At 45.0% G+C, this 26,331-nt stretch overlaps 1 protein-coding gene across 1 annotated transcript; it reads right to left on the bottom strand.

Moving 5' to 3' along the window:
- Positions 1 to 365: 365 nt before the first annotated feature.
- CIZ1 (CDKN1A interacting zinc finger protein 1) lies at positions 366 to 24,384 on the bottom strand. Its single transcript, XM_075120650.1, has 16 exons — positions 24,272 to 24,384; positions 23,804 to 23,937; positions 21,034 to 21,149; positions 18,199 to 18,365; positions 16,836 to 16,971; positions 15,633 to 15,693; positions 12,896 to 12,975; positions 12,111 to 12,190; positions 9,984 to 10,166; positions 9,499 to 9,629; positions 8,553 to 8,637; positions 7,762 to 7,875; positions 7,196 to 7,375; positions 6,329 to 6,398; positions 5,061 to 5,182; positions 366 to 1,107 (listed from the first exon to the last, which is right to left on the bottom strand). The coding sequence occupies exons 2-16, from the start codon at positions 23,908 to 23,910 to the stop codon at positions 508 to 510; spliced, it is 2,232 nt and encodes a 743-aa protein (XP_074976751.1). The 5' UTR covers positions 23,911 to 23,937; positions 24,272 to 24,384; the 3' UTR covers positions 366 to 507.
- Positions 24,385 to 26,331: the final 1,947 nt, after the last annotated feature.

Genomic DNA, 26,331 nt, shown 5'->3' with positions numbered 1-26,331 from the left:
GAGTGAGCCTGTGGCCTAGTGCATTGGCTTGATTCCATGGGAAAATATTCTGTGAAAGTGCATAAATTGTGTTCATAGGGGGTTGACTCATCTCCCAGCAGTAGAATTCCCTTTGTTTCTTTCTGCTCACATCAGTATCATCAGGCTTATGACCTGGGAAAAGGGAACCCCCTTAGCACAGAAGGCAGTAGATAACTAGTACAGTGAGAAGTCTCAGTCTTGCAGCAGGCTTTGCCAGTTCAAGCAGTGAGTGTTAGCTTTAGGAAGGTCAGCTTCAGCAACCCTTTCAGGTTTAACGGAGCTTTGGCTCTCCCAAGGATCTCTATCACAGCCCAGCTGTATAAACAACACCCAGTGCCATCCTCTATTAGACACGCTAAAGCCAGGCTTTATTTTTTAAAATAAAAACAGCAGTAAAGTAGAAGGCTTTTTGCTCTATTAAAGGACTCTGAAAATAAACATTTCCAGCAAATATTGTATGCAAAGGGCTCTCCCTTTAAAGCTGTTCTATCTGGGTTTGCGTCTAGCAGAGCGTCTACACCCTGCTGGGGTTAGATTTGCTGCTTCTCCTTTGCCTGGAGAGCAGGTATCTGCCTCCTTCTCTCTGATGCTTGCTGCCCCCTGTTCAGAATCCCCTTCACTCATTGGGTACAGGGGTTTGTCTGTGCCATCCCTTTGCCTGGTTTCATCACTTTCCTCTTCCTTACACATACTGTGGCCCAGCAACTCCCCTGTGGCACTGTCTTCATCTAGGAGCAGGCAGTCTTCACTAGTGGTGGGGGACTTGCTACCCTCATCCTGACTTCCTTCCTCCTCTATGACCAGCGCTCCACATACATCAGTCTCACTGGCTGGGCTTTCACCCCTTCTCACAGGGGGGACCAGCTCACTTTTATTCTCTAGAGACCTAGAGGTTTGTTCCTTTAATGGCAAAAATTCTGTATCTTCCTCTCCTATGCCACGATTGGTATTCATTGTCTCCGCTTCATCCTCTGTCTTAGCAGGAGGCTGCTGCTGCTCATCCGATGACTGGAAGCCAGAGCCATGGGAGCACAAAGAGGCCTCTGAGTGTGCTGCTGTGGCACGGTGCCTTCCTGCCTTGTATCTCTGTGCAAAGGAAAAACATGTGAGCAATAACTGGACTGAGACATTACAGGACGTTTTTAGCTGGTCCAGGAGAAACCTGCACAAAGACAGTAGTGAGTGACAGACTGCAATGGCTGGCCTAATCTCCAAACAAAGCACACATCTACAGCTCTCTTGGGTGGGCTGCTGAGGGAAGGAGTTCAAGCTCCTAGCAAAAAGTGATGGTATTAAGGTTTTATTCCCTCTTGCATGTGCTAATGTGGCAGGATTAGGTAGAATGAGGCTGGGGATACAGAGCTAGAACCAGACTTTGATCGTTGTTCATCTTGATTGGAGATGATAGATCTCAATAGCCCTGTTGAATGTAAGTGAAAGCAAGAAAACTCTCATCCCAACTATTGACTGAATCTAGCTGTGGGGGTGGGCAGGAGACATGTAGTCTCACCCTCCTGATACAAGACTAGTGGTTGCTTGCACTCCTTACAGGCATCTTAAAGGGGAATAACTAGATTAACAAATTTTGCAGCAGCTAAACACAATGAAATGATGTTTCCTTTTGCACTTTGCTCATCTAAGCAATGCACATTTACTTTCTGCTTCTTTGGCAAGAGCTTCAAGGTTGGAGGGGGAAGTCTCTTCAGTAAAACCACATTTAAGGGGATGTTTCTAGGAGAGTATTTTTAGTAGTAAGTGTCCCCACTTGCAAGAGTGCTCCAACATTCACTAGATAATGCTGATATAGGGCCTAAATTCACTGTCAGCATGACAATTTATTTGATAGGTTCCTAAACTGAGACCTCCAAGGAGAGATCAACAAGGAGGTTAAAATTGTCATTGCAACTTCAGAAAAATAGTACACAAGAGCCGCATGGAGCCAGCCTACAGAAGTATAACCATGGGATCCTAAGGCACAAGGGGATTTTCTCCAGTGTGTTAATCAGGCTGAAGGCCTTTACTTAGCAAGGTGGTGATCAAGACTTCTAGAAAGACTATGGCACTAAGTAAACAGCATGGGGCTCCTTCTCTTCCACAGAAATAGGAAAGTGATTGGTGATGCTAAACTTAAGCCCTGGAACAAGGGGCTTGTACTGAACCCAACAGTTTAACTGGACTATTCTATTCAGGTTCTTTTACTGTATCAGCATGTTATCTGAACTGCACTATGGTACTTGGCCATTGAAGGGGCTGCAATATTAGCCATTTGGTACTGAGGACAAAAGGTAAGTCCGCCCTGTGATCTTTCCTGGCTCCTAGAGAGTGAGTACAACTCTTATCACTCTTCAAATAGAGCTCTATGCAGCTCCTGCTTTTGGTGGCACAGAACAGAAGCAGCAGGAGGCTCAGTAAGTCCTAATCTTTTAGGTTAGCTGTTCCAAGAGTTTGTCCCTGCTCACGCTCCTGGTGCATGAGGAAGAGAGCCCATTCTGCACAGGGAGAAACAGGTAAAAGGCCAAGCTGTCAACTGGGTAGACAGACACTTATGTGAAATGTTTAGTTGCACTGACAGACAAACATCTCATGCACTCAAAGCAAACTGAATACTTACTCAGCACCAGAGTTATTCTGATCAGCACCCTGCTGCTGCAAGCCTGATGGCACTTTTGTCTACGCCACAGAGTTGCGTGAGTTTAATTTTTAATTGATTAAGTTAAAGTGGTGCAAACCCCTCTGTGGACCCTTTGTCTGTTCCAAAATGATTTAAAATAAACCAGAATAGAGCAGTTTAAACCAGGTTAAGGACATGGCTACACTGGAAACTTCAAAGCTTGTGAGCACTGGGAGAGAGGGCTCTTGGTAATCCACCTCCACAAGGGGAGTAGCTCAGAGCACTGGGAGCCCAGCTCCCAGCGCTTGGAGCCTGTTTACACTAGTGCTTTAAAGCGCTCCAACTTGATGCGCTCGGGGGGGTGATTTTTCAAGTTAGAGCACTATAAAATGCTTTGTGGACACTTAAGGCTTGGCTACACTTACATTACATACTGGTGTAACTAAATCAGTTTAAAAGTCACATCTTAAACTGGGGCAATTCTTGTTGATCAAGTGCAAGGTAGCTGTTTCCAGATTGGTGCACTGGACTGCCTCAGATGGAAGCTGCTAAGAAGCCTCCAGTATGTCATTCTGGCCAGAAGTGCTATTCACCCCACTTGAAAGACACTAGAAGGCATTTAATGCCAAGACCATGACAGTCCTTAGACCTCTAACCAGCAGTATATGCACAGTCCAGGGAGTAACTGCTTCCAGCTGAGATCACAAGACTCAAAAGGGAAGGGGGCTAGTAATACACCGAGACTAGCCTTAAATATCTGTAGAAGGCCAACTCCTCCAAGTCACACCTGGACTCAGCTATTTCCAACCACTTCATGAAACATTAATGAATTAACCCTCATGGTAGCCCTTGAGGCCATCCTCACTATTTTACAGATAGGAAGGGAGAGACTAAGTGACCTCCTTAAAGTAACACAGCAACTCACTGCCAGACAAGACGAAATCTGACTCCTAGTCCCCTAACTACTAGACAACTTCCTTCCTGCTACCCCAAAGGGTGGAAACACTAGCATCTCCCCTGGTTCTAAAGGTGAAGGGGAGGAACACTCACTGCTGCTATGCAGACTCATTTTTAACAAGCTGAAAGGGAACGTAACTAAGTTATTCAGATCAACGTACTGAAGCAGAACAGGGACAAGGGGGACTGATTCTTTCATTCTGGAAGTGATCTGTCTAGGGAATGGGTGACCCAGAGGAGTAGCTGCAGCTTCACCTGCTGCAAAGATTTTAAGAACTGCCAGTGCACATGGGACACTGTTTCCCCCAGCTCTTGGTAAAGGTAACAGGGATAGCAAGGGGATTGTTAACTCCTTTGCCAGGTTAGTCAAAGGTTAACCTGTCTGAAGACTAGCAGAAAAGCTCCACAGAACACACCATGAAGAAACTATAAATACACAGTGGGAGGAGAAATGGGATTTTTTTGCTGAAGCAGGCCTTGGCCCAAACCAGCAGAGGAAATGCAAATTGGAATTACCCCCTATCCCAGGAGTCAGGGAATGCCACTTCCATATATACAACTCAAGCAATGGTCACTGAAAGGGGAATGAAAAACACTACCTGCCTCAAGAGCAGCCTGATGGTCACAAAATCTGATTACTGCCCTCCCTGAAATCCAAGCCCAGAGTGGAGGTGGCAAACTCGGGTCCAGCCATCAAAATTTGCAAGAGGCAGTGCATGAGTTTACAGCTGAAGGCAAGGGCCGTTCTTGTATCTTCTGTGTGTGGACTGGATACAGCAGAGGAACAGCATTAACTGGCTGAACTCTGTGCCAGTGAAGAGCCTCCAAACAAGCTACCAGAAACTCCCAAGTTGCTTCCTGCTGCTGCTTAGTCCCTGCTGACCGACTGAACTCTCAACAACTTACAGATTGGAGTTCTCCATCTTCTAAAACTGGCCTGGAATTTCATTTCTACCATTTTAAAGATTAGTTTCCAACTACCTGTCCCCTGTATAGATGTTACCTATATGTAATTTGAGTGTCAGGGCCTATTTCCAGGATTACGGACACTAAAGCTTCACCTAGACAGATGCGTATCATTTCCTGCTCTCTTTAAAAGGAGCAGCTTCTTCTTGTCTAGTCCCCCACCAGCTTCACTCATTTGTACTCGCTAAGGGACCAGGAAAGTCCCAGGCTGAATCAGGGATTCCATTTCACAGGTTCAGTGAACAGATCCAACATTTGCTGGGGAGATGGAGGATTTCCAGCTGAGAATGGGTAATGGTGGACATTAGCAGTAGTAAGAAAGCAGGAGCAGAACGATGTCTGATCTACAAGGGCAGCTGAAGACAAGCAGAGAGCATACCAGATGAAAGCTGTGGCATGACGGACACTGTGATGGACACTGAGGACAATGGGAAGGTGCTGAAGGAATAGAGAAGACACACAGGGTGACAAATGCCAGGCCATGCAATTGCCAAAGGGGTCTAACCTGAAAGTTCTCAAAATGCATCAGGGACTTGCAGTGTGTGACCCGGGCAGCGGAGTCACTATGGTAGAATTTGTGACACAGCCTGCAGAGGTAACCTGCGACGGGGACCAGAAAATCCAGGCCTGCAAAATGGGAGGGGAATGGAAATCACAGATCACATTGAACGGAACTCCAAAACAATAAGAATGTTAAAGGGGAAATTAAAAAGGAAAGTTTTGCTTCTGTTAATTGCGGATTTTTCAAGATCGCTTGCTGAATATCTCATTTTACCACAGTACAGCTGTGGGCTGATATTCAGAGAGAGATCAGGTTGCCAAAGAAAAGAAACTACACAGCATAAAAAAAAAAAATACAATGGAAAACTACAGAGACCATATGACCAGCAGTAATGGGCTCAATCCAAGCAGAAGACAGCAGGCACGTGAGAGAAACACAGAGAACATTCACAGCATTAATCATTATTCCATCTGCCACATGATAGTGGAAGGTTACAGCAATGTGGAAAACTGGTGTAAACAGAGCTCTCCCTGTGCACAGAGCAGCTTCTGCTAGTGCATACGCCCCCGTGCCTTCCCCACAATGCGTAACTGGCTAGGAAAAGTTTTAGAAACCAAAATCTGAGCTGCTTACAGAGATTAGGGTGGTGACTAGAGAGAGCACAAAAGAATGTTCTGGAGGCAGCGCTGCACCTGAGGTCAGCAGCTTGTCTGTTCTGATCAGATACTAGTCTAGAGCGTTCATGCCAAAGACAGGCATGCAGTTCCATCTCCTTTGTGAAGTCACGGTGTGCTGACCTGGCTCTTCAATGCAGGAGAGAAGCAGCTCTACTGAGGCACCAGTTTTCGGGAGTGTTCTGAATGGGGCACTTGAGCTCCTCTTTGGGGCATCCCTGATCTAGTAACTCTGCTTTCGACATGGCTTGTTCAGCACTTCACCCTTTTGCACTGGCTCCTTCCCCACTCCACAGTTGTTTAGTCCTCCAAGATGAGGTCAAGGGTTCTCAGCCCCACCTCTTGAAGGGCAAGAGGCACCTGCCAAACCCATTTACACTTTGACAAATAGCACTTGCCTTACACTTACAATTCAGATGATCAAACTTCATCCCTTCTCCAGAATCCACTAACCTTCACTGGTCTGACATGGACACTGGAGAGAGTGCGGCTTACTGCTGGCAACCCGCTCTTGCGCTGAGGCCCACCCTCCATACAATGGCAGCCCCTGGCTCCAGAAGGCACTCTTGGGCACACTGCTTGTCTGGGTTTGCTTACCATAGGGGGTATCTGGACAGTATCTCTCATTTCCTTCACAGTCCTCCGGAGTCTTTTCCTTCAGCCCACCCTGAATGAGATACCAAGAGACCAAGTCAGTGCACGTCCCCAGCCTGCAAGGACTGTCTACTCGGGCTGCATCCATTGCTCAGCTCCTCTCATGGGCCTTTAATCCTTCCAATGAGCCTGGGGGCAAAGCTGAGGTCCAACATGGCAGGAAGGGGCTTTTGTTTCCTATTTTCCCCTTCCTACTGTAAAATACACCCCTTAATTGTGTCGCCATTTACTCCATGCTGCACAGGTTACATTAACAGCATAGTGTATGGGACAGATTAAATCCCAACACAAAGACCAACTATCAGGAGAACATTTCATTAACAGAGTTAAAAAACACCTTGTATTTAATGCCTGAGCTACATCAACTGTGTCCTTTCCATTGTTAGTTGTTCTTGAAGCAGAGAGCTATTTCCTCTGGAGAACACTTGCCAAGATGTATCCATCTGTGGATCCATCCATCCAGTTAGGAACAGGAGCAAAGCTGCTAATTGGTCAGCTAAAGCAGAATGGTTGAGAGTAAAGTCTAAACTGTTTTGCCTACCTTGACAAGGTAGCCAGGATATCTTCTTGCACATGTAAGGGCTCCCCTGTATCACTCATGGCGATCAAAGATCCTCCCACTCTTTGACAAAAAGCAAAATCAGATCTCAAAGTATCTTAGATAGTCCCCATCTTGTCCTGTGCTCTGGGAATGGACTAGATAAGCCTCCAGAATGCCCTGAGCTCAACTGGCCCTGACTGACTGAGCTATTAGGATCCAGCTCGGATGCTCATATAATACAGCCTTCCATTTCTGTTATCACTGTGTACCTGCTTGGTGACAGGATCTTCGCTATCTGTCTGCACCACTTCAGAACCTTCCTCTTCACCAATTCCCTCCTCCTCCTCTTCCTCTTCATCGTCATCATCTTCAAAACAGCCAACAGCATCAACTGTGATTAGCTCCTCTGAGTCTTCTGGGCTACCTAGCTCCTTCTCACCCAGCCTCACCTGCCAGACACACAGAGGAAAGATCAGACCAGACTAGATTGCTAACTTCAGGCACTCATATAATGTCACTCTTGTTGATTAGGAGGACTGGAGAGGACTCCCGGTGGAGTCTGGGACTGCCGCATTCTGGGACGAGCAGATGGCATTTCTAGAAAGCAAGAAGGTGATCATGCTCCCAGTCACACATACAGTGCTCAATTATCAGTCTGCTCCTTCAAGTGGTATTAGAATGCAGTCAAGGAGGAGAGGAACCACTTGATTGGAAAAATGATGCATCTCTTCACTGGTTTGAGACAAGTAGGACAGATGCATACTCCTCCCACACATACCAAGCACAGCCACTTCTGTAACCCAGCAGTGCTTCCCCCCAATCCAGTTCACATTACCTCCTTGGCCTTCTGCTTATGCTCAGGGGACTTCATGTGCTCTACAAACTTCCGAGGGGTCTTGAAGTGGCGGCTGCAGACAGTGCAAAAGGGACGGAGAGAGCGTTTGGCCAGCTGAGCAAAGAGGGATGAGAAGATCTGATTGGTTAAGACAGGCACTACTTTGTTTCAATTAAGCTTAATTTATACCACTTCTGTCTCAAAATCATGACTGTGAATCTAGAACAGTCAGGCCACCTTCTTACAGCAGGAGAGGGGGCATTCTGGCACACACGCTTCCACATGCCCAAGAGGTGGCAAATGTGTGGGAAGAGCAACGCAGAAAGGCTCTGGTCGCTCATGGTCTTGAAAGATCTCATGGCACTTGTCATATGAGATGGGGTAGTTAACTCTAGCGTCCTGACCAAATTCCAGCTTGGGTAATTACAGACTGCCTACCTAAAATTCCCCATGCAGTTGAAAATGATCAAGGAAAGAACCATGCTGCTATCATACCTCTGGCTGGACAGAGTTTAATAATAAGCAGGGCCTGTAGTAGTAATAATTGGAAAACAAAACAAGCCGCTAGTCCGTGCCAATTTGCTCAGCATGACACCCAGGAGTTCCACCAGCACCAGTGTGCAGGAGCCCAAGAAAACTAGATGCATAAAGAGATCCAACTAGAAATATCCTCATCACCACAGTGCAATGCCCCAGCGTATTCCCTCCATCTTACTCCCCTGCCTCTAAGGATAAGTGAGCATCTTATCACTTGACCTCCCGCTTTGTAAATCAGGGCAGTAATTTGTTACCTTATGTTCTTGAGTCCTACGATGTTTGATTAGATCCCCTGTAAAGTGTATCTGGCAGGTGTTACACCATCGCTGCTGGGTCTCTCTGTGGCGAGAAGAATGGTTCAGTAAGAGACTCCCTTGTGTTCCCCACTGTTTTTGCAGTTCTGCGCCATCTCAGCACTTACTGTGCTTTTCCCTCAATAGACTATCTCCTCCACCTTTAGCTGGTTTGGTTTAATTCAGTCTATAAAAATGCACCCCTCACAACAGTCCGTAGGCTGATGAACTGCATTAAAAACTATAGTGTGACAAAGGCAGTATAGCTACCCTATAGGAAGCAAATGAATAGTTTTCCCAGAAGGGGGCTACCTGCTGGGGTTAAGGCCTAAGAGAACAGATAGGCCTTGAACTTTACCCTGAACACTGACATACACTGGCTGGGTGGGACCAATGCAGAGACAAGTTCTAAAGTCAAGGGCCTACAACTCAAAGCCCTGGCACCCCATGTTCAGAACTAGGGACTGCTGGCAAGAAGGTCCCAGCTGAAGTGTCTTGAGCATTTCTATTAGACAGTATCTGAGATCGGATATATGCTGTGACATGTATTCTATTAAAGGCCAGCCATACAGAGACACCTACCCTGTCCACGTCTGAGCAGGTCTCTCTTCACAAAACATAGAAAGTGAATGCTGTTTTTACTGCTTTGGGGTTTTTCTTCACCCCCCCCCCCCGCTTTATGTACATTCTGAGAAGTGAGGAAGACGGGACAGTTTTACTTGTATCCAGAATTTTAATCTGTTTTTACAGACTTGTGCTTTGCAATGTTGGTTTTTGGGGTGATATTTTAAGGCCAGTAGGGACACATCAAAGGTATTCCTAAAGTTCGAAGCACTACAATATCTAGGTACTGACCTAGCTGGGATCAGCCCTCTTTACCTTCCACCTCCAGCATACTGACACATACCCATCTTTCTTAGCCATCAACGTCTGCTCCTTCACCATGGGCAGCAGTGAGACAAAGCAGACATTACTCATGTGTTGAATCTCTCCAAGTCGCTGCTGGTGTTGAATTCCAGCCATGTGGGACTGGAAATTCTAATAAAGGAGAAAATTCATTTAGATGGACTCAAAATTTAAAAACCCCCAACACAGCTGGTCAATTCAATTCCATTCCCTCTACTGATCTATAATATTTGGAAAGTTTAAAAGCTTAAGAGCATGGCTACCTGTGGATTAGTCAGCGCTGGAGCTTTAGGATGTTAGCTTGCAAGCTCTTTGGAGGAGTGGTTTATTTTATTTGTTTATTTATAGGCTTTTCTCGGCCTCTTGTTACCGTAGTGCCTGATGCCTTGAAAACATGTCTTATGGTGCAACATTTTTACCACAAGCCCCTGGTCATGCAATTCCTTCCCTTGGCCCCCAGGCCCAGACAGACTCCAGTGTTTATACCTGCTGGTTGCAACAGTTGGTCTTGCAGATGTAACAGAAGAATTTAAGGACAGACTCAGGACCGGTATCAGCTGTGCCCAGCTCACAGGTCCACTGTCCTGGCTTCAGGGCTGTGGTGCTGATAGCTCTGCTCTCACTGCTCTGCTGGATGGTCACTTTCAATGAGCCCCCCGAACTCAGCACCTACCATAAAGAAAAAAAACGAGAGTTTAATCTAGATGGGATCTTTAGGGGCTTCCGGTGAATAAAGGGTTAATCCAATTTCCATAGCACCTGGAAAAATGCATTTAAATTTCAGTCAGTCAATCTCATGTCATTTCAAGTTTTATGTATGGGGGCCCTACCAAATTCATGGTCCATTTTGGTCAATTTCACAGTCAGTTTCAGCTATTTAAATCTGAAAGTTCAGGTATTGTAATTGTAGGGGTCCTGACCCAAAAAGGAGTTGGGGGGGGTCACAAGGTTATTGTGGGTGGGGGGTTGTTGTACAGCTACCCTTACTTCTGCGCTGCTGCTGGTGGCAGTACTGTCTTCACAGCGGGGCAGCTGGAGAGCGGCGGTTGCTGGCTGGGAGCCCAGCTTTAAAGGCAGAGCCGCTGCCAGCAGCAGTGCAGAAGGATGGCATGGTATGGTATTGCCACCCTTCCTTCTGTGCTGGGTGTCTGGCCAACAGCCGCCGCTCTCCAGCTGCCCAGCTCTGAAGGCAGCGCAGAAGTAAGGGTGGCAATACCGCAATCCCCCTAAAATAACCTTGTGACCCCCCCTGGAGCTTCCTTTTGGGTCAGGATCCCCAATTTGAGAAACGCTGGTCTCCCCCATGAAATCTGTATAGTATAGGGTAAAAGCACACAAAAGACCAGATTTCATGGTCCATGACGCGTTTTTCATGGCTGAGAATTTCGGAGGGCCCTACTTATGTACACACACAGTGTTACCATCGCTGTGCTTGGTCCACAATCACTTTCATTATTGATTAAATTAGTTGCTGGATCTTCCAACACAGAGTCACTCCCAGGCTAATGTATATTTTTATGCTCACAGTTCTTAGTGGACCCTGGAGACATTACAGGCTGATCCAGTTATTGGTGACTGCAGTGCTCCACAATGCCAGCTGGGGGGACACCCGCAGCTTGTGCTCCCCCATTACAGGCTGTTCAGCACTCCACGCAAGGATCTAGGCTGTAACGTAATTCCTTAACACAGTTCTGTCAGCGTATTGTCCTGTCCACATATAAAGACACCCCCACATTGGAACACAGATGTCACTAACCATGGCAGACAGCCACGCACTGGCAGAGTCGGACATGTCAGATCTGGCCTGGAATACAGACAGGGCTTTAGGTGTTGTTTTATGATTAAACTATTAGCACAGGCTCCCAGTCTGCAGGTGCATTTCCCTGCTGGTTCCAATAGTGTTATACCTTGCCCTGCTTCTCTCCAGTCTACTTTCTGGAGTGCCAAGACCCAGCTAGCCTCTCCCTCCTGCTATAATTTCAAACCATAAGGTAGCTGCCAGCCTTCAGCTCACTTCCCAGGAATGGTAGGGAAAGAAAGGCATGCTCTCCATCTGCTTTAACAGCATCCCTTGCAATCTCTCTACCAACTTTCATGTTTATCCTCAGTGATTCTACAGCCTCCAAAACAGACCTGCCTGATGGGGATGGCTGTTCCCCTTCCCAGACTAGGCTGAGAGAGGTGCCTCTTGGGAAACTCAGACATTTAAGAGCGATTTTTTAAAATTTTGCATTAAAAGACTGATTAAAGAAAAAAAAGAAAAAAACCCACATACAAAAGCCTGCCATCCTTCCAGATTAGTATGAAATTTAAATTAGTCATAACTCCAATGGTCAGCGTGAGGGCAATACTGTATAGCTTCCAAGCTTTTAACAGGGGTGTAGATTTACAATTAAAACATTGCCACAATCTGCTGTAATTTAATTAGAGGCAGACCCTGCATAGAAGCTTCCTACAACAGCACAATGCCGCACCTGGGCCACTGATATTAACCCCAGAGCCAGGTGCCACTTGGTTTACAATCACAATGGAGATCTGGGTAAAGCAGATGCTTTGGGGTAGGGAGACATTCTGAGTACATTGTCCCTTTATGCTCAGGACCTGCCTACCTACCTCTGGAGCTTTCAGTTCCTCAGAGAAGCTTCTCTCCTTGGAGGCATCTTCAGTTGTATTCTCCCTCACACTGTTTGGTCCTAAAAACAGAAAGACCCTTTAGCTGGATTAAAACTAAACTCTGATAGAAAACCAAGAAAGAGATGCATGAAGTTGGGAAGCTTACATCACCCCTGTACACAGATATTACCCTAGTTTCACAGGGCCTCAACCTGGTTTTCTTAGAGAAACTCCTTGCACAACAGGAAAATTCATCCCACTGTTCAAAACAATCTGGAAGCCCCTAATTTAATTGGAAGAGGGATAGCTACTGGGGCATATTCTTAGGGTGTTGGTCCCAGTATTACTCTTCCTTCACTTTTCATCTTTGGAGTGTGTTTTTGAAAATATTCAGGGTATCTGCAGACACCAAGACTATCCTACACTGAACCTGGTAGGTGTAATTCCCAGCTCTGGCAGACATACACACATCAGATCTGCTCCAGACAGTGTGCTAACATAGGAGTGGGGCTGTAGAGGTGTGTAGGGCAGGGGCTCAGGCTAGCCACCCAAGTACATGCATACTATCTCAGACGGGGTTATATTCGGGTAGGTAGCCCACACTGTTATTTTTAGTGTACTAACGTGTATGTCTACCCAGGCTGGGAATTACATCTTCCAGATGAAGTGTAGATGTACCTCATGTGTTACACCGTATCTCTAGCAGGAGAGAACCTACATATCCACACAACTCCACCAGCAGGTTGGGGACGCCATCGCTCATGTCTGTCATGATAACCCCTTACCATCTGCCTGGGTTTCCATGCTCAACTCCTCTGCTTCCTGGCTGCCTGCAGCATCCTCTTGTATGGGCACTTCTTCCACACTTCAATTAAAAAGAAAAAGAAAAACAAGATTATCTCCCATGTCCAAAGCCAGGAAGATGGAGAGGCTTACGCCAATACACAAGGTGGTGTTTAAACCACAGGCCAAGGAGTTCAATCTACAGTGTTCTTAATAATCAAGCAAAAACATTAAATCTCAAAAACAAGTTGATAATATTTTACTGTTGCAAATGATATTTCTGGTGATCCTCCAGCAAAACAGAACAAGGAGGGGCTCCATAGCATACACACAAATGTGTTTAAAAGCCAGCCAAAAGATCCTGAATCAATTGTTCAGGAATAACTGTCCTAACCTGATAGAAGGATGGGGAGAGGACTGCCTGGAGGTTATTCACACTAAGGGGTTCTGGGATTCATTTCGTGCCCTGGCTGGTGATCTCCAGGACAACTGCAACACGCACCTGTTCTAGGGATAGGGGAAGTTTAAAACTGAGGTCAGGAGGAGACCTTGTTGGTAGCCAAGCAGAGGTTTTCAGGAGTTCTGTCTCACTAAGATTTCAGTTTCGTTGAATATTTTCCTGACGTATTTTGCATTTGATTGCAGTGGATAATCAGTAGGTCAATAGCTCTAAATACCAAACTCTGCTAATAGGAGCTAGCTTTGGTGTTTCATTATTGCCATTGGTCTGATTTAAGGAGTGGAAACAGGCTCCTGAGGGGATTGCTAAGAATGAGTGACTGATCAGCAGAATGATCCGATAAAGCAGATTTCTTTCTGATTATATGTCAGCACTCAGAATTTTCAGCTAGGTTTTAAATATGTCCTTCTTTCCAGGCCAGAACTACATTCCCACCTGTGACACACGACAGCGCACTCCGAACTCGGTAACAGCCTGCAGTCTGTATTAGGATTTAAACACACACTCCATAATTTAGCAGACTGATAAGTGATAAAGTAACTGGGTTACATGGCTATAAATAAACAGCAAGATTTTGACAATGCAGACAAGGGCAAAACAAGAGTGGCTTGTATTATCGTTATTTGGTTAAGTGTTGACAATGTGCTCACACACCCTCGACACACTGATGGAGAGACAGCTCCTCAGGGTCTCTAAGATCAGAGACCTAGAGGAGGTGGTGTCACTTTTTGAAACTGAGGCGGCAGCATTATATTGATACTTGTTACCATTTATGGCTCTTGTGGGAGGACATGGGATTTCAATGAGTCGAATGAAAAGGGTGGTTGCCTGTTGCATTGGGATAAGGAAGTCGTTCCAGGCATACGGACAGGGCAGAAGGCATGAAGGCAAGAGTGGGAGAATGAAATGAGGGAGCATGAGGGTGGGATCTTTGGCGGAGAAAGGGAGAGGTGGGAAGTGATAAGAAACAAGAGCAGAAATATACGCAGGGTGGTGCGGTTCAGAGTTTTGAAAGGGAGGTTTAGAACAGTAAACTTCATTTGTTCCAGAGTTTCATCATCAGGTCATTCTCAGATAAATAAAAACACTCTCTAAAGCTAATCCAAGGATTCAGTTACATACATAAGATACACAGTAAATCTGGTAGTCTCTAGCCACTGCTCAGTAAAGACTTAATAGAGTCACTGCAGCAGGGTCTCCTATCACTAAGACTTAACTATTTATTCAATTTATGCTACAAAACATTGATTAATATACACTGTAAATTATCAGCATAATTAAAACCAAACTAATTTGGCAAACGGATGAACAAAGTATATGGTGTAAGGAGTCAGCCTTTGTTTTAACTGCATTTATTCATTGTCTTGCTAATTCACAATGCAGCCTCAAATGCGGAATAATATTTTGCATTTCTATAACACTTTACATGATCAAAGTGCTATATAAACATCAGATCAATCCTACAACACCCTCCACAGAGATCTGTGTTAATCGCTAATCTACCGATGAGGAAACAGGCACAGAGAAGCGAAGAGATTTGCCCATGGACCACAAAGTGAATTGGTAGCAGAGAACAGATTAGGTTGCAGGAGTCCTCACTCTTCATCGCTAGTGCATATTAGGGAGCTTCTAATGCACTTGAACAGAAAAGGGATTTTGCAAATTAATTCACTTTGGAAAAAAAGTTATCAAATCAATGTAGAATAATTCTCTAATAATTCTTATTCACTCCCCTCGCCCTATAGATGCATAACAGTAACAGGTCTGAGCAGGATACCGTTTAGAACAGCATAGACTACTTGCTGAACTGTGTTCCATATTCTTCCCACCAGATGGCGTCAGGACATTGCATGGTTCCTGGTTTAGGGAGCAGAGAATTTGCAAGATAGGCCTTTATATTGTGTGTCATTCCCCTCCACCTTCATTCAAATAATATCAGTTGCCTGTGTTTATTTATACCCAAGTGATATATGGATCCAGGCAACAAGTGGGGCTCAGGAAGGGTCATCTTTGTAGCCTGTCTAGACACGGTTCATTGATCCATCTCTCTATTCATCATCTTCATGGCTGTGCCACTTGCAGCATCCTTGGACTTAGCAAGTGCCCTGAGGTTTCTTGAGTCACCCTGAGCACCAGAGATATTCCCCCCCAAATGCCAGAAGTCAAGCTGGCATTGTAGTGCTCCATTTTACTGAGAATATAGCAATGGAACACCAACAAAAGCAGACAAGCAATCTAAATCCGATGAGCATTTCTATGGCCTTTTCAGTGGAAATTACCTCTTCAGTCTCTTTGCTGCAGGCTCCATGTCCAGTATAGATTCTGCTGGCATTTTTGGTTCTGCAGGGATAAAGATAGATATTACCTTAGCAGAACATCTGATTTGATCTCCTACCAAATGGCCTATGTCAGATACAGTACTTTAGAGCAGATAAGATGACTATAAAGCACTTGGCCAGTTCTGGCTTTGAGAAAGGTGGAAATGGATCACTAACTCAAGAGATTAGTAATAACCTGGGGGATGGAGTTTTATCTGTAGAGGTTACTGCTCTAAGCCTGACCCCCGAAGTAGAGATATGAATTTATTACTAGCCAATGGTTGTTTGGGTCTTAGTCCAATACCAAGGGGACAAGAGCCCACACCACAAAAATCCAATACTATACATTAAGGTCAATTATTAGACCTGTCAAACTGCTCAGTATCCCTGTAATCAATATCAGATTTCCACTGCATTTGAACTGGAAAATCATTCCTTTATGAGGCATTCATGGGGATACACTATAATTTGTGTGTTCTTAGATTGTAAGCTCTTTGAGGCAGGGCCCATATCTTCACGTGTTTGTAGAGTGCCTAGCACAATGGTGTCCCAGTAAGATTCCAGGTATCAACATGGAAACAAGCATCCTATTAAACAAGTCTGTTTCTTTAACATATTGGTTGCAAGTGAGTTCCACCTCATACAAGTTTTAGTCTATGGCTGCCGTGCGGAGTTCAATGCTGGTAAGGCAGCATGACAAGCTATTGTTCCAAAATTATTTCCTTTTCTCATCCCACTCAGAGGTTCTTCTATACCAAAGTGACTTACTAGACAGTCAAAGGAACAAGTAACCTTATCTGAAACAGGCACCAGTGGGGAAAAGATGAAGGGGATTATATCATGAGAGTGCTGTAATGCAACAAGGAACGTTGCTCCTGCTCCACAAGAGGTACATCACGTACATCATCTCAGTAATGGATACAGCTTCCACCCGATTAAATAAGAGATATGGAGCTAGTTTGCAAAATCAAAACACCTAACTAATGGCATAAATGAAGCCCAGTGCAGGGGTTCTGACTGGAGGCTAAGCCAGATACGTTCGTCTTCCAGAAATCCTCTCTTGCGGTAAGCTGCTAACGAGAGATTAACGCCATCTCCTGTTTTTGCTGCATCAATATCCTAAAGAGGTTTCTTGAGCATACTCAGAAGATTGTGTTTTCTTACCTGTGGGTGAGGAGTTGTTCTGTTCTGACCCAGCCTGGGTACCCTCTGGAATTTCAATTTTCTCATCAACTCCTTGTGCCTGAGATGAGGATGTCTGATCCAGTTCTCGCTTCTTGTCAGGGCCCCTCTGGTAATCCTGCAATTAGCAAAGAGTCTCAAGACCCAGCTCTTTTCTCTTTCTCAAAACTCAGCACATCTCCCAAAGCTCCAGAGGTTTTATTGAAGGACCAGAGCAGAAATTCCAATACAAGAGAGCCTGAGGGTTTGTCTAAGACTCTCCACCTGTAAGCAACTGAAAGTGGATGAACAGAGCTCTGTACATGGTTTCCAGACTGCAGGCACCCACTGACACATCTCCAGGATTTTAATGGAAGCTGTGGCAGGTCCAGGGTACTTCAGAAACGCACATGCAAAACCTGCATGGGCTGGAATGAAGAAGAGCCCCAAATAACTACTCTTCCTTTTCTCTCTGGGCCAGACCCAACGAGAATGCTGATCTAAGACAGAAGTTCCAGTTAAAATGGCACTGAACTAGGTAACACAAAACCTGAGGCTGAAAGAGAGGAGAAATCTTGGCCATTTAAAAGAGACCATCTTCAGTAGATTCTCAGACAAATCTGAATTCAGACCTGGGGAATGGATTCAAAAGGAGGAGGAGGTGGGGATTAGTAGTACTTTACAATCTTGTAATACCTTTCACTGAGAATCTTAAAAGGCTTTATAAACTTCCATCAATTAAACTTCACAACATCCCTATAAGCAGGTATTATTCTGATTTTACAGGTGGAAAAATGGAGACAGAGAGATTAGGTGACTTGTTGATGGTCACAACGAGTCAGCACACAGCTGGGAATAGAGCCAAGGACTCCCAACCTCCTGCTCTATTTTTCCATGTTTCAGGCCAGTCTCCAGGAGTGCAGCCATGAGGTGTTTACTAGAGAAAGGACATGGAGTGAAATATCCTGGACCCACTGAAGTCAATGGCAAAGCTCTTAGGCTTCAGTTGAGCCAGGATTTCACACATTGTGTTGTAGTTACTTTGAGGTAGATATTTCTAAAGGTTCTTATTATTTTGCTATTTACCTAGAACTAATCAAATGAATCCTGGTATCCTAGGACAGGAGGGGTCTACTGGAAGAGGATGGCGAACTCCCTACCACTACAACTGGGATCTCTGGAAATGGGTTGGTTTGACCAAAGAGCTTCTACGTCAGCAATCTGGTGCTAAAGGATTCTTTTTTCATTCTAATCCTCCTGCATTTCTCTTTAGTGCCCCATGTACAATAAGGGCAATCATCTTAGCAGGCACCAGCCAGCAACAAATGAGAGCTAGTCTCTAAAGATCTGGAAATCACAAGCTCACCTTACGAAACATCCGATTCTGCCGCTGGAATGGAAGGCCTGGGAAGCCCAGCTGTGCGGGCTTTAATGAGACCCCGACAGGTGGAGGCCCCAAAAGGGAATGTCTTGTAGCCTGAGGGAAAAACTGTTGCAGAGCTGGGGCTGTCATGTTAAATCCTCGTAAGTTTCCTACAAATGCAAACATACAATATATCACTCCCATGTAGGGTGTGTTCATGAGACAGCAAACCCCCAAGCCATGATGACAGCCGGGAGGGGCAGAGCTTAGAGAACTCTGAACCTCCCTTTCCATAAGGAATGGATATCAGTAGTTGTATTTTGCTAGCCGGCTTCTGCTTCCCCCAACCACCCCAAAGATCTCACTCCATCACTGCTGCCATGTGGGGATGTGTTACCACTCAGCTGTTTATAATTGTTACTGCAAGCTAAGCTAAGCTCAGCAAGCTAAGCTAAGCTCAGCAAGCTAAGCTAAGCTCAGCAAGCTAAGCTTGGAGTGATTATTTGATTCAAACACTGTCACCCATGTTTAAAGAAAGACAAGATCTTGTTTTTGCAAAGATTCTTGTGCAGCTGGCAGTTCAAACTGTGATCTGGATGCGTTTTTTTTTTTTTTTTTTTTGGACAGAACAGCAGCAGCGATTGGAGCATTTCATTAAAAACAGCGTTTTACTTTTTAAACAAGAGATTTCATAGGCCTCTCTGCCACCAAATTTATCATGCAAGCTCAAAATGATAAACTAAACCCAGACACTTAAGATGCTACCGTTTTCTATCATAATGTTTTGTCTTTTGAACAGTTCTTTTCAGCAGAGCATCCACCTGAAAGTGCTTTATAACTATTAGGTAAGTATCAACGCTTTCCAATGAAGGGAAGCCACAGACTTTAGAGCCAAAGTTTTAGCAGTGGCCTCTGATTTTGACTGCCAATCTTTAGAATACCAACTGCTTGATTTTCACAAGTACCGAAGACCCATAGCTCCCACTGAAGTCAATTTGAGCTCTGGATGCTCGGCACCTGTGAAAGTCAGGCTGTAGCTGTCTAAAGATGGACATCCAAAATCAGAGCTCACATTTTACATAAGTGACTAGCCAAAGGCCACACAATAAGTCAGTGGCAGAGTCAAGAGTTGAACCTAGGAGTTCTGACACTCAACAACATGCAAAAGCACCAGATGACCCTGGTATAATGTATAAAGGCTGCAACACAACACAAGGAATTCCCACAGATTTTAATTACTTGTCAATTATGCTGTGAAAAAGAAGATCTCTTCTTGTAAGGAGATCTATCTCAATTTTGAACAGAAATCTATTTGAAGAAATGGCCTTCTGTTCATGGTTTAGCATTTTTATAAGAACTGCACATCCATTTAGACTCAGAAGGGCATTTGTTCTTTCCCCACTTCCATTGATGAAACCATAGGCTTCCACTGAATTATTTATTCTGATGTTTCTCAGGCACTGAAATACCTGGGCATCAGATATTCTCACATGTAATCCAAACCTGTAAGTGACCACAAAAATTCAGCTCACAAGTATAGTCGTATTGTTCAGTATGGTCTTTATTACACATTTAAACATGAGACAATGCAGAATGTCAAAAATGGAAATCATAGATACTAGTTCCAGCTTGCTAATAAGGTGGGGATAATACTCCACCTCAGTACATTAGACTGGTCACTAAAACACCTTGTTCAAGTGGCATATCCAGTTTGTTTCAGATCATTGGACATATTTCTGTTTTAAATACAATTTGTCAATAAAATGTTCACCTTTAGAGAAAAGCCATGCTACTACTTAACATCAAATTTATCAGTCATCCTCCTTTCATATTTTTGCTGGCCCCAAGCTCTCTTCATCATACAAACATACATCAGAAACTTTAAAATCAGCACTAACTTTGGATTAGAGTTTGTCCCTTACTGCCTCAGCTTTCCTCGGCCAAACAAAGATCTCTAGATGGCCACTGGGGTCATGAGAGAGCATGCTTATTGATTAGGCAAGGGAGAACAAAGGGCATGATAACAACATGCAGAATAAACCTTCACAAACAAGAATCATCCCTGGTCTAGTTTTAAGTTAAGAGATCATTCAAATTAACCCAGGTAGCTTTTTCTTTGTTAAAATGGGACTGGCTGGTTAAAAATAAAAGAAAATACAAAGAAGTTCCTTACCCGCATTTCTAACACCTTACATTAAACTACAACTATTATTGGGGGCAGCTTTGTAAAATTGTCTTGAAAACTTATCAGACCATGGACAAAAATCAATCTACCTGGGAACCAGATGATGGAAGAAACAGTGACTTATTCCAAGCAAGTAGTATGCCACAAAGCTGTTTCTTAAAAATTTACTTTTCGCTTCTATGCCCTTTCTTTTTCCGCTTCTCTTCAATGAGCTTGGAAAAAAGACCACCTAATTAGTTACACTTTCTGCAACACATTTGTTTGGGTTCACAGACAATGCAAGTGACTATTTAAATCCAAACAAAAATTATAATTGCTGTTTAATATATTCTCAGAAACATTTTTATTTGCCTTAGGCTTGTAAAAGAGAAAGAGTTTTACCACCATCTATCTTTACCGTCTAAACCACAACTTCCATATCAAATGTCGAAAATCCAATTTCTCAATTGCTTGGGAGCAACAACTGAAGAGCCTCCGAGACTTCGATTGGGGCAAATTTGAAAAAGAACAGTGCAGAGGAATGGAATCCCAAAGCATAGAGGACTCTGATGCTTAAACATGCAATATCCATTCTATGACTTCTCTCTCAGGTTAAGTGAGGGGTGAAGGGCTGACTAAATAAGTGCAGTGAGCATCTCCAACAATGACAGTACCTTGCATCTGTTGCAAGAGCAGAGTTCGCTGAAGCATTGGATTGGCATTGAGGAGTGATGCTTGATTCGTTGCCCGTAAGCTCAGCATCTGTTGCTGTTGAGGTGGTGGCAAACCCCTGGAAAAGAAGGGATCAAACCCTTAAAAAGCTTCCTGTAGAAAAATGTATCCTTTAAATTCACTCTTGTTGTCTCTTACAAGCACAACACAAGGAGCAAAGGACAAAAGCAATACTGATGCATTTGCATTAAAACACCGTTGTATGCATTAACATTGTATCCCCGTTCTTCCATCCTCCTGGAGCACCCCGTGGTGAGGGATTGTCCATTACAAAATTTTAGGTCTGCAACTTTGCCAGGTTTAAGAGATAGAACCTCTCAACACCACACACACAAAAAGGGTAATGACATAGCTTAAGGAAGTTCAGTAAGGGACTGCAGGTCTACAGACGAATTCAGGTAGCGATCAACTGCCTACATGGAACAACTCCTCTTGATTTTTAAAACATTTTCATCGTCCTAGTACACTACCCAAAATCCACTACTCCCACCCAGAGGCTGTCCATATGGTTGCAGTTGCACCTAAATGTGAGTGTTGGGAAGAGTGGCAGTCAACTATGACTTTCATATTTAAAGTATGGGCTAGAAGGAAAAGATGAGAGTAGTGGGAATATCCTGGGAACAGGGTTGAGCAGCGAAGCGTCAGTCTGGTTCAGGGGATTGAAGAAACTGCCATATATTACCCTACACAATTCTTACATGCTCTAAAAATAAGTCTCACTGCACTGCTCTCAACCCCACTACCATAATTTATGAGCCAATATTAATTTACTTACCCTACTCCTAGAGATGCTATAAATATTATGAAGACAAAAGCAGTTTTTTTTTGGGGGGGGAGCCTATTCAGTGCTGGCTTTTAAACCTCTTAAAGGAGAAATGCTTGATTATATCAGACAAGCCTTATGCTGGTGGGCACGAGTGCTGACATCACACACCATCACATCTTAGGCTGGCAAGTCAAAGAGTCGTTGAGAAAGCCCTTCAGGTGTGAAATTTACTTCTGTACAACATCTTCCTCAGCCCAAGCCACCCCACTTAAAATATTTTTTTATTAGGAGACCATTTGAATAAATAGACCGATATTCTCAGTATAGTGGGTCACCTTTTAATAATGATAGATATTTGCTGTATTGTGGGTCATTTACATTTATTTGAAGAGAAATTTAAATACTTTCCCATCCTTTTTTCTCTTATATTACCTTTGTAATAGAGAGGTTTTCAAGCATCTCTCAATAACATCTCACCATACTGATACAATGGTGGTTGTGATTTAGTAGCCAAGGAACTTCTTTTCCTCCTTACATTTCCCCCCTTTAGCCTTGAATGCCTGCTGCATAAAGTTTTAGACGAGAACAGTAGCACCTAAATGCATTATTTAACTGTTTCTGTAGTATATCTTCTATCTCTGATCATAGTGGGCAAATTTCCTTGACTAGAACTATTGTCTTCTCTCTTACATGTTACATGAGCAGTTTCACTCTTTATTGTCCTCTTTACTGCTTGTGTCTGGCAGACAGGTGTCTTGATTTGTCTTTTAATCCAAATCAAATACAAAGTCACACCCTCAACAGCATGGGGTGCAACTGCACAAATATCTGTGCTTATACACAAACATCACTTGAAAGACACCTTACCACATGTTCAAACTGAATTCAATAATCCCATCGTTACACTAACTAAATAATAATATACACATAATAAAACAAAATGTTTTAACCAAAAGGGAGTTGGGAGCCTGATAATATAGTAAAATCCATGCTCCTGTTTAAAAGGTTTAGTAGGACATTTATGTAAGTTGTAACAGGTAACATTTTCCTCTAGATTCCCCACTTTTAAACAACAATCAGCTTTTCTAGTTGGATTGTTGTCCATCCACCTTTTATTGATTTAAATTTGGACACTTTGACTCTACAGAATTTTGTTTTATATGATCTATCCTACACTATTATGTTTTACTTGCTTTCAGGTACTAGGATGATGGGATCAGAGAAATACTAAGGTGACAAGCACCTTAAAAATAGTATAGACACAGAGATTCTTAATGGGGCAGTGCCCCATCTGTTGCAAGGGAGGGAAGAAGCCTTTCGACATCCAAACTGTAGTATTTGATAACTGTCTGGTGCAATGCCAGATCTGGAGGAGCTGCACCCAGCAGGAGCTTCCTTCGCCTACTGCCCCCTCGGTACAGACCTAAGGAGGAGTGTTCTGGGCAGTGCCCTGATCCCCACCCAAGGGCCGGGCAAACCCTTTATTCCCGTTGCCGCCAGTGCTACCGCAGCTTCCAGACAGACCCCTTTCCCAGCGCATGCAGACAGATGAGCCTCTTCAGCTGCCAGACTCACCGGGGGAAACGGAGTCAATTCGTGGCCCAGCTGCCCGCCCCGTGCCGGGCCCTTCTACTCCATGCACAGATCCCCTTCGCTCCAGCCGGGCTCCTCAAAGCTCCACACCGACCTCCCTCACGCCACCTCCCCAGGGCCCTCACACCCCTGCGCTGAGCCCTGCCCTTCCTCCCACCGGGCCCCTTGAGCCCTGGCACGGATCCGTCTCGCCGATGCCCCCTGCCCACACGCAGCCCCCTCCGCCGGCTGGGGTGCCCGGACAGGTGGAGGGGGAGCGCAGGCGAGGCAGGACACCAGCCACGCTCAGGCTTTCCTGGGGGAGGTCCCCGGGCACAGGCCCGCGGTCCCCGGCCTCGATTAGTCGCGCTTACCGGCCGCCCTGTTGCGCCGGGTGGTGTTGATGCTGCTGCTGCTGCTGCTGCTGCTGCTGGAGGAGGTGCTGGAGCTGCAGCAGCTGGAACTGCTGCTGGTTGAACATGTCTGGGGGGCCCCACGCCGAGCGAGCCTGGGACAAAACGCAGAGAATGAGGGAGGGAGGGAGGCACCCGCGGGGGGGGGGGGGGGTTCAGGCTCGGAGCAGCCGCTGAGCCGCGACCCGCCGCCCGTCCATTCACTCATCGGAGGGCCGCCCCCCGGGGTCACCGCAAGCAGCAGCCAGGGAGGGGGGGGACCTTCCGGACCGCACCCCCTACAAATCCCTCCTCAAGGGGCGCCTGCGAGCCCCCTGCTCGGGTTTGCATCGAGCCCCTTCCCGGGGCACCGGGACTCCCGCTGCAACCAACCTGCCTTTACATTTCTTGACCGACAGCCTCCATCTTATTGCCCAGAACAATAACCACCTGCCGCCGCCGCTGCCAGGCGGCTCGCTCCGGCTTCTCAGCGCCGCCTCGCTGCACCGAACCAGCCCGCTCCCCGCGAAAGCGGAGCCAGGAAGCCGGAGCGCAGCGCTCGCTGTCGAGTCAGCTCCTTCTGGGGGCCTGGAGGAGCTGTTGCACCTCTTCGCCTTCCTCCCGAATCTCATTCAGCTGAGGGATTCCCGCTAGGAACAAGGGATTTTGCTGCGTGTTTCAGTGGGACACTTAATATCTCCTTCCCCATCTTCCTGGAGTCTCATTGAAATTGCCCCAGGGTGGGACACCTCTGCTACCGTCTCCTTGTCCTCCACGCAGCCCACAATTCGAAGTAGGGTCCCTTGCACACAAGCAGGGCTGGGCACCATCTGTTCAGGGGCTGTGGCTAGGCGAATTGAGTAAACTGCTAAAGGGGAAGCAGATGGGAGCCAACATCTTTTTTTTTTTTTTTTACGGTCCAGGGGAATCCTTGGTATCTGCTGCAGATGGTAACTGTCTCACTAAGGAAATGGAAAATCCCTAGCACTCGCTGTCAATTTGTTGTGGTCTGATTTCCACAAACTTTGCCCTGAGAAAATTGTCTTTCTGGGAAAAATGAAACTTTTGCATCATTCTTGTGAGAATTTATTTTTATTTACAAGATTTTCTAACAAGTTTAGGTGCTTTCTCGTGAGAGTGTGAAGCAAACCTTTCCTGTGGGTGTGGCAACTCTTCTAATGAACTCATTTGAAGTATGTGTCCAGTATCTGAGACCTCTAGCTGAAAGAAGTGCTGTGAACTCTCATTTTCTCTTTAGACTCAATCTAGTGGGACAATAAGACTGAAGTCCTGATTTTTTGCTGTTTACTGTACTAGGGAGCCATCCTACAATAATTATTCATTTGAAAAGCTCTTAATCGTATGAATGGTCTCATTGACTTCAGTGAGACTACTCACACAAGTAAAGACTTTTGAAGGACTAATGGTTGCAGGATTGGTCCTTAGCTGGCTTTTTTTTTTCCTTTTTACTTTTTTGTACTGTCACGATTTTATAATAGTCTATCTGGAGATCCTGACCCTTAATGGCTAGCTGTGTTAATGCCTAGCAGGGCTGGCCTTACCATGAGGCGAACTGAGGGGGCCGCCTCAGGTGCCAGACTGTGTGTGTGGGGGGCCACTAGGACCCAGAGTTTCAAAGTTTTGGCCCAAGCGAGGGGCACGGGGGTGTCATCTGAGCTCCCCACCCAAAACGTGGGTTGGCCCTGATGCCTAGACTCCTTAAGCCAGTCATTAATGGCTCAAAAACACGCTCCTGTTGATTTTTGTGGTTTAAGTTTTGTCCCAGGAAACAGTCATGGGAAAATTTATATGGAGTCTTTTTCACATTGCTCCACATAACTGATCCTTTTCCTCCACCATAATTACCCTACTGCAAAAACTGCCCTGGCTGAATAATTTGCAGTGGTGGAAGAGCAGGAAAAAGCCTTTGTAAGAAGATCCAGAGCAGTGATACACAGACCTCAGTGCTTCAGGAGCCAAATTAATGATCAACATTACCCCCAAAGAGCCACAGTAGTGTGAATTTATTATTTCATTTACTACAGTACTATATATTCAACACCTCTTAATGAGTAAGGAAACACATGATCATAGTAAAATCATCCTGATTTGGTTAATAACTTAATTAGTTAATAACATAGTAAAAGCATCGTGACTGGTTAATAATTAAATCACATAGTGTTTTAATATCATGTGCTGCAAAGAGCCACATTCAAGAGCCACTTGTGGCTCATAAGCTGCAGTCTGAGTATCAGTGTCCTAGAGACTTCGGTTAGAGAGGAAGGCTGACCCAGTAGTTTGGGCATAAGCCTGGGACTCAGAAGAACCAGGCTCTATTCCATACTCTGCTGCAGACTTCATGTGTGACTTTGGGCAAGCCATTTAGGATCCAATTGTAAGGGTATTTAGGTGCCTAGGGGGATTTTGAGAAGCACCTAAGCACTTCTGAATTCCCCAGTAGGAACCTATCTGCATTTTTAGGCACCTAAATACCTTTATAAATCTGCATG

The sequence above is a fragment of the Caretta caretta genome, chromosome 16, assembly GCF_965140235.1.
Source record: "Caretta caretta isolate rCarCar2 chromosome 16, rCarCar1.hap1, whole genome shotgun sequence".
Lineage (NCBI taxonomy): Eukaryota > Metazoa > Chordata > Testudines > Cheloniidae > Caretta > Caretta caretta.
The sequence above is the reverse complement of the archived record's forward strand: the minus strand, read 5'-3'. Positions and strand labels throughout refer to the sequence as shown.

What these genes read in the sequence shown, in the direction of transcription:
- CIZ1 (XM_075120650.1), bottom strand. Translation starts at nt 23,910, where the DNA reads ATGTTCAACCAGCAGCAGTTCCAGCTGCTGCAGCTCCAGCACCTCCTC. An exon ending in GCTCTTGCAACAGATGCAAG is followed by an intron (nt 18,366 to 21,033) that starts GTACTGTCATTG and finishes TTGCATTTGTAG; the next exon opens with GAAACTTACGAGGATTTAAC. An exon ending in CTGTCCAGATACCCCCTATG is followed by an intron (nt 5,183 to 6,328) that starts GTAAGCAAACCC and finishes CCCATTTTGCAG; the next exon opens with GCCTGGATTTTCTGGTCCCC.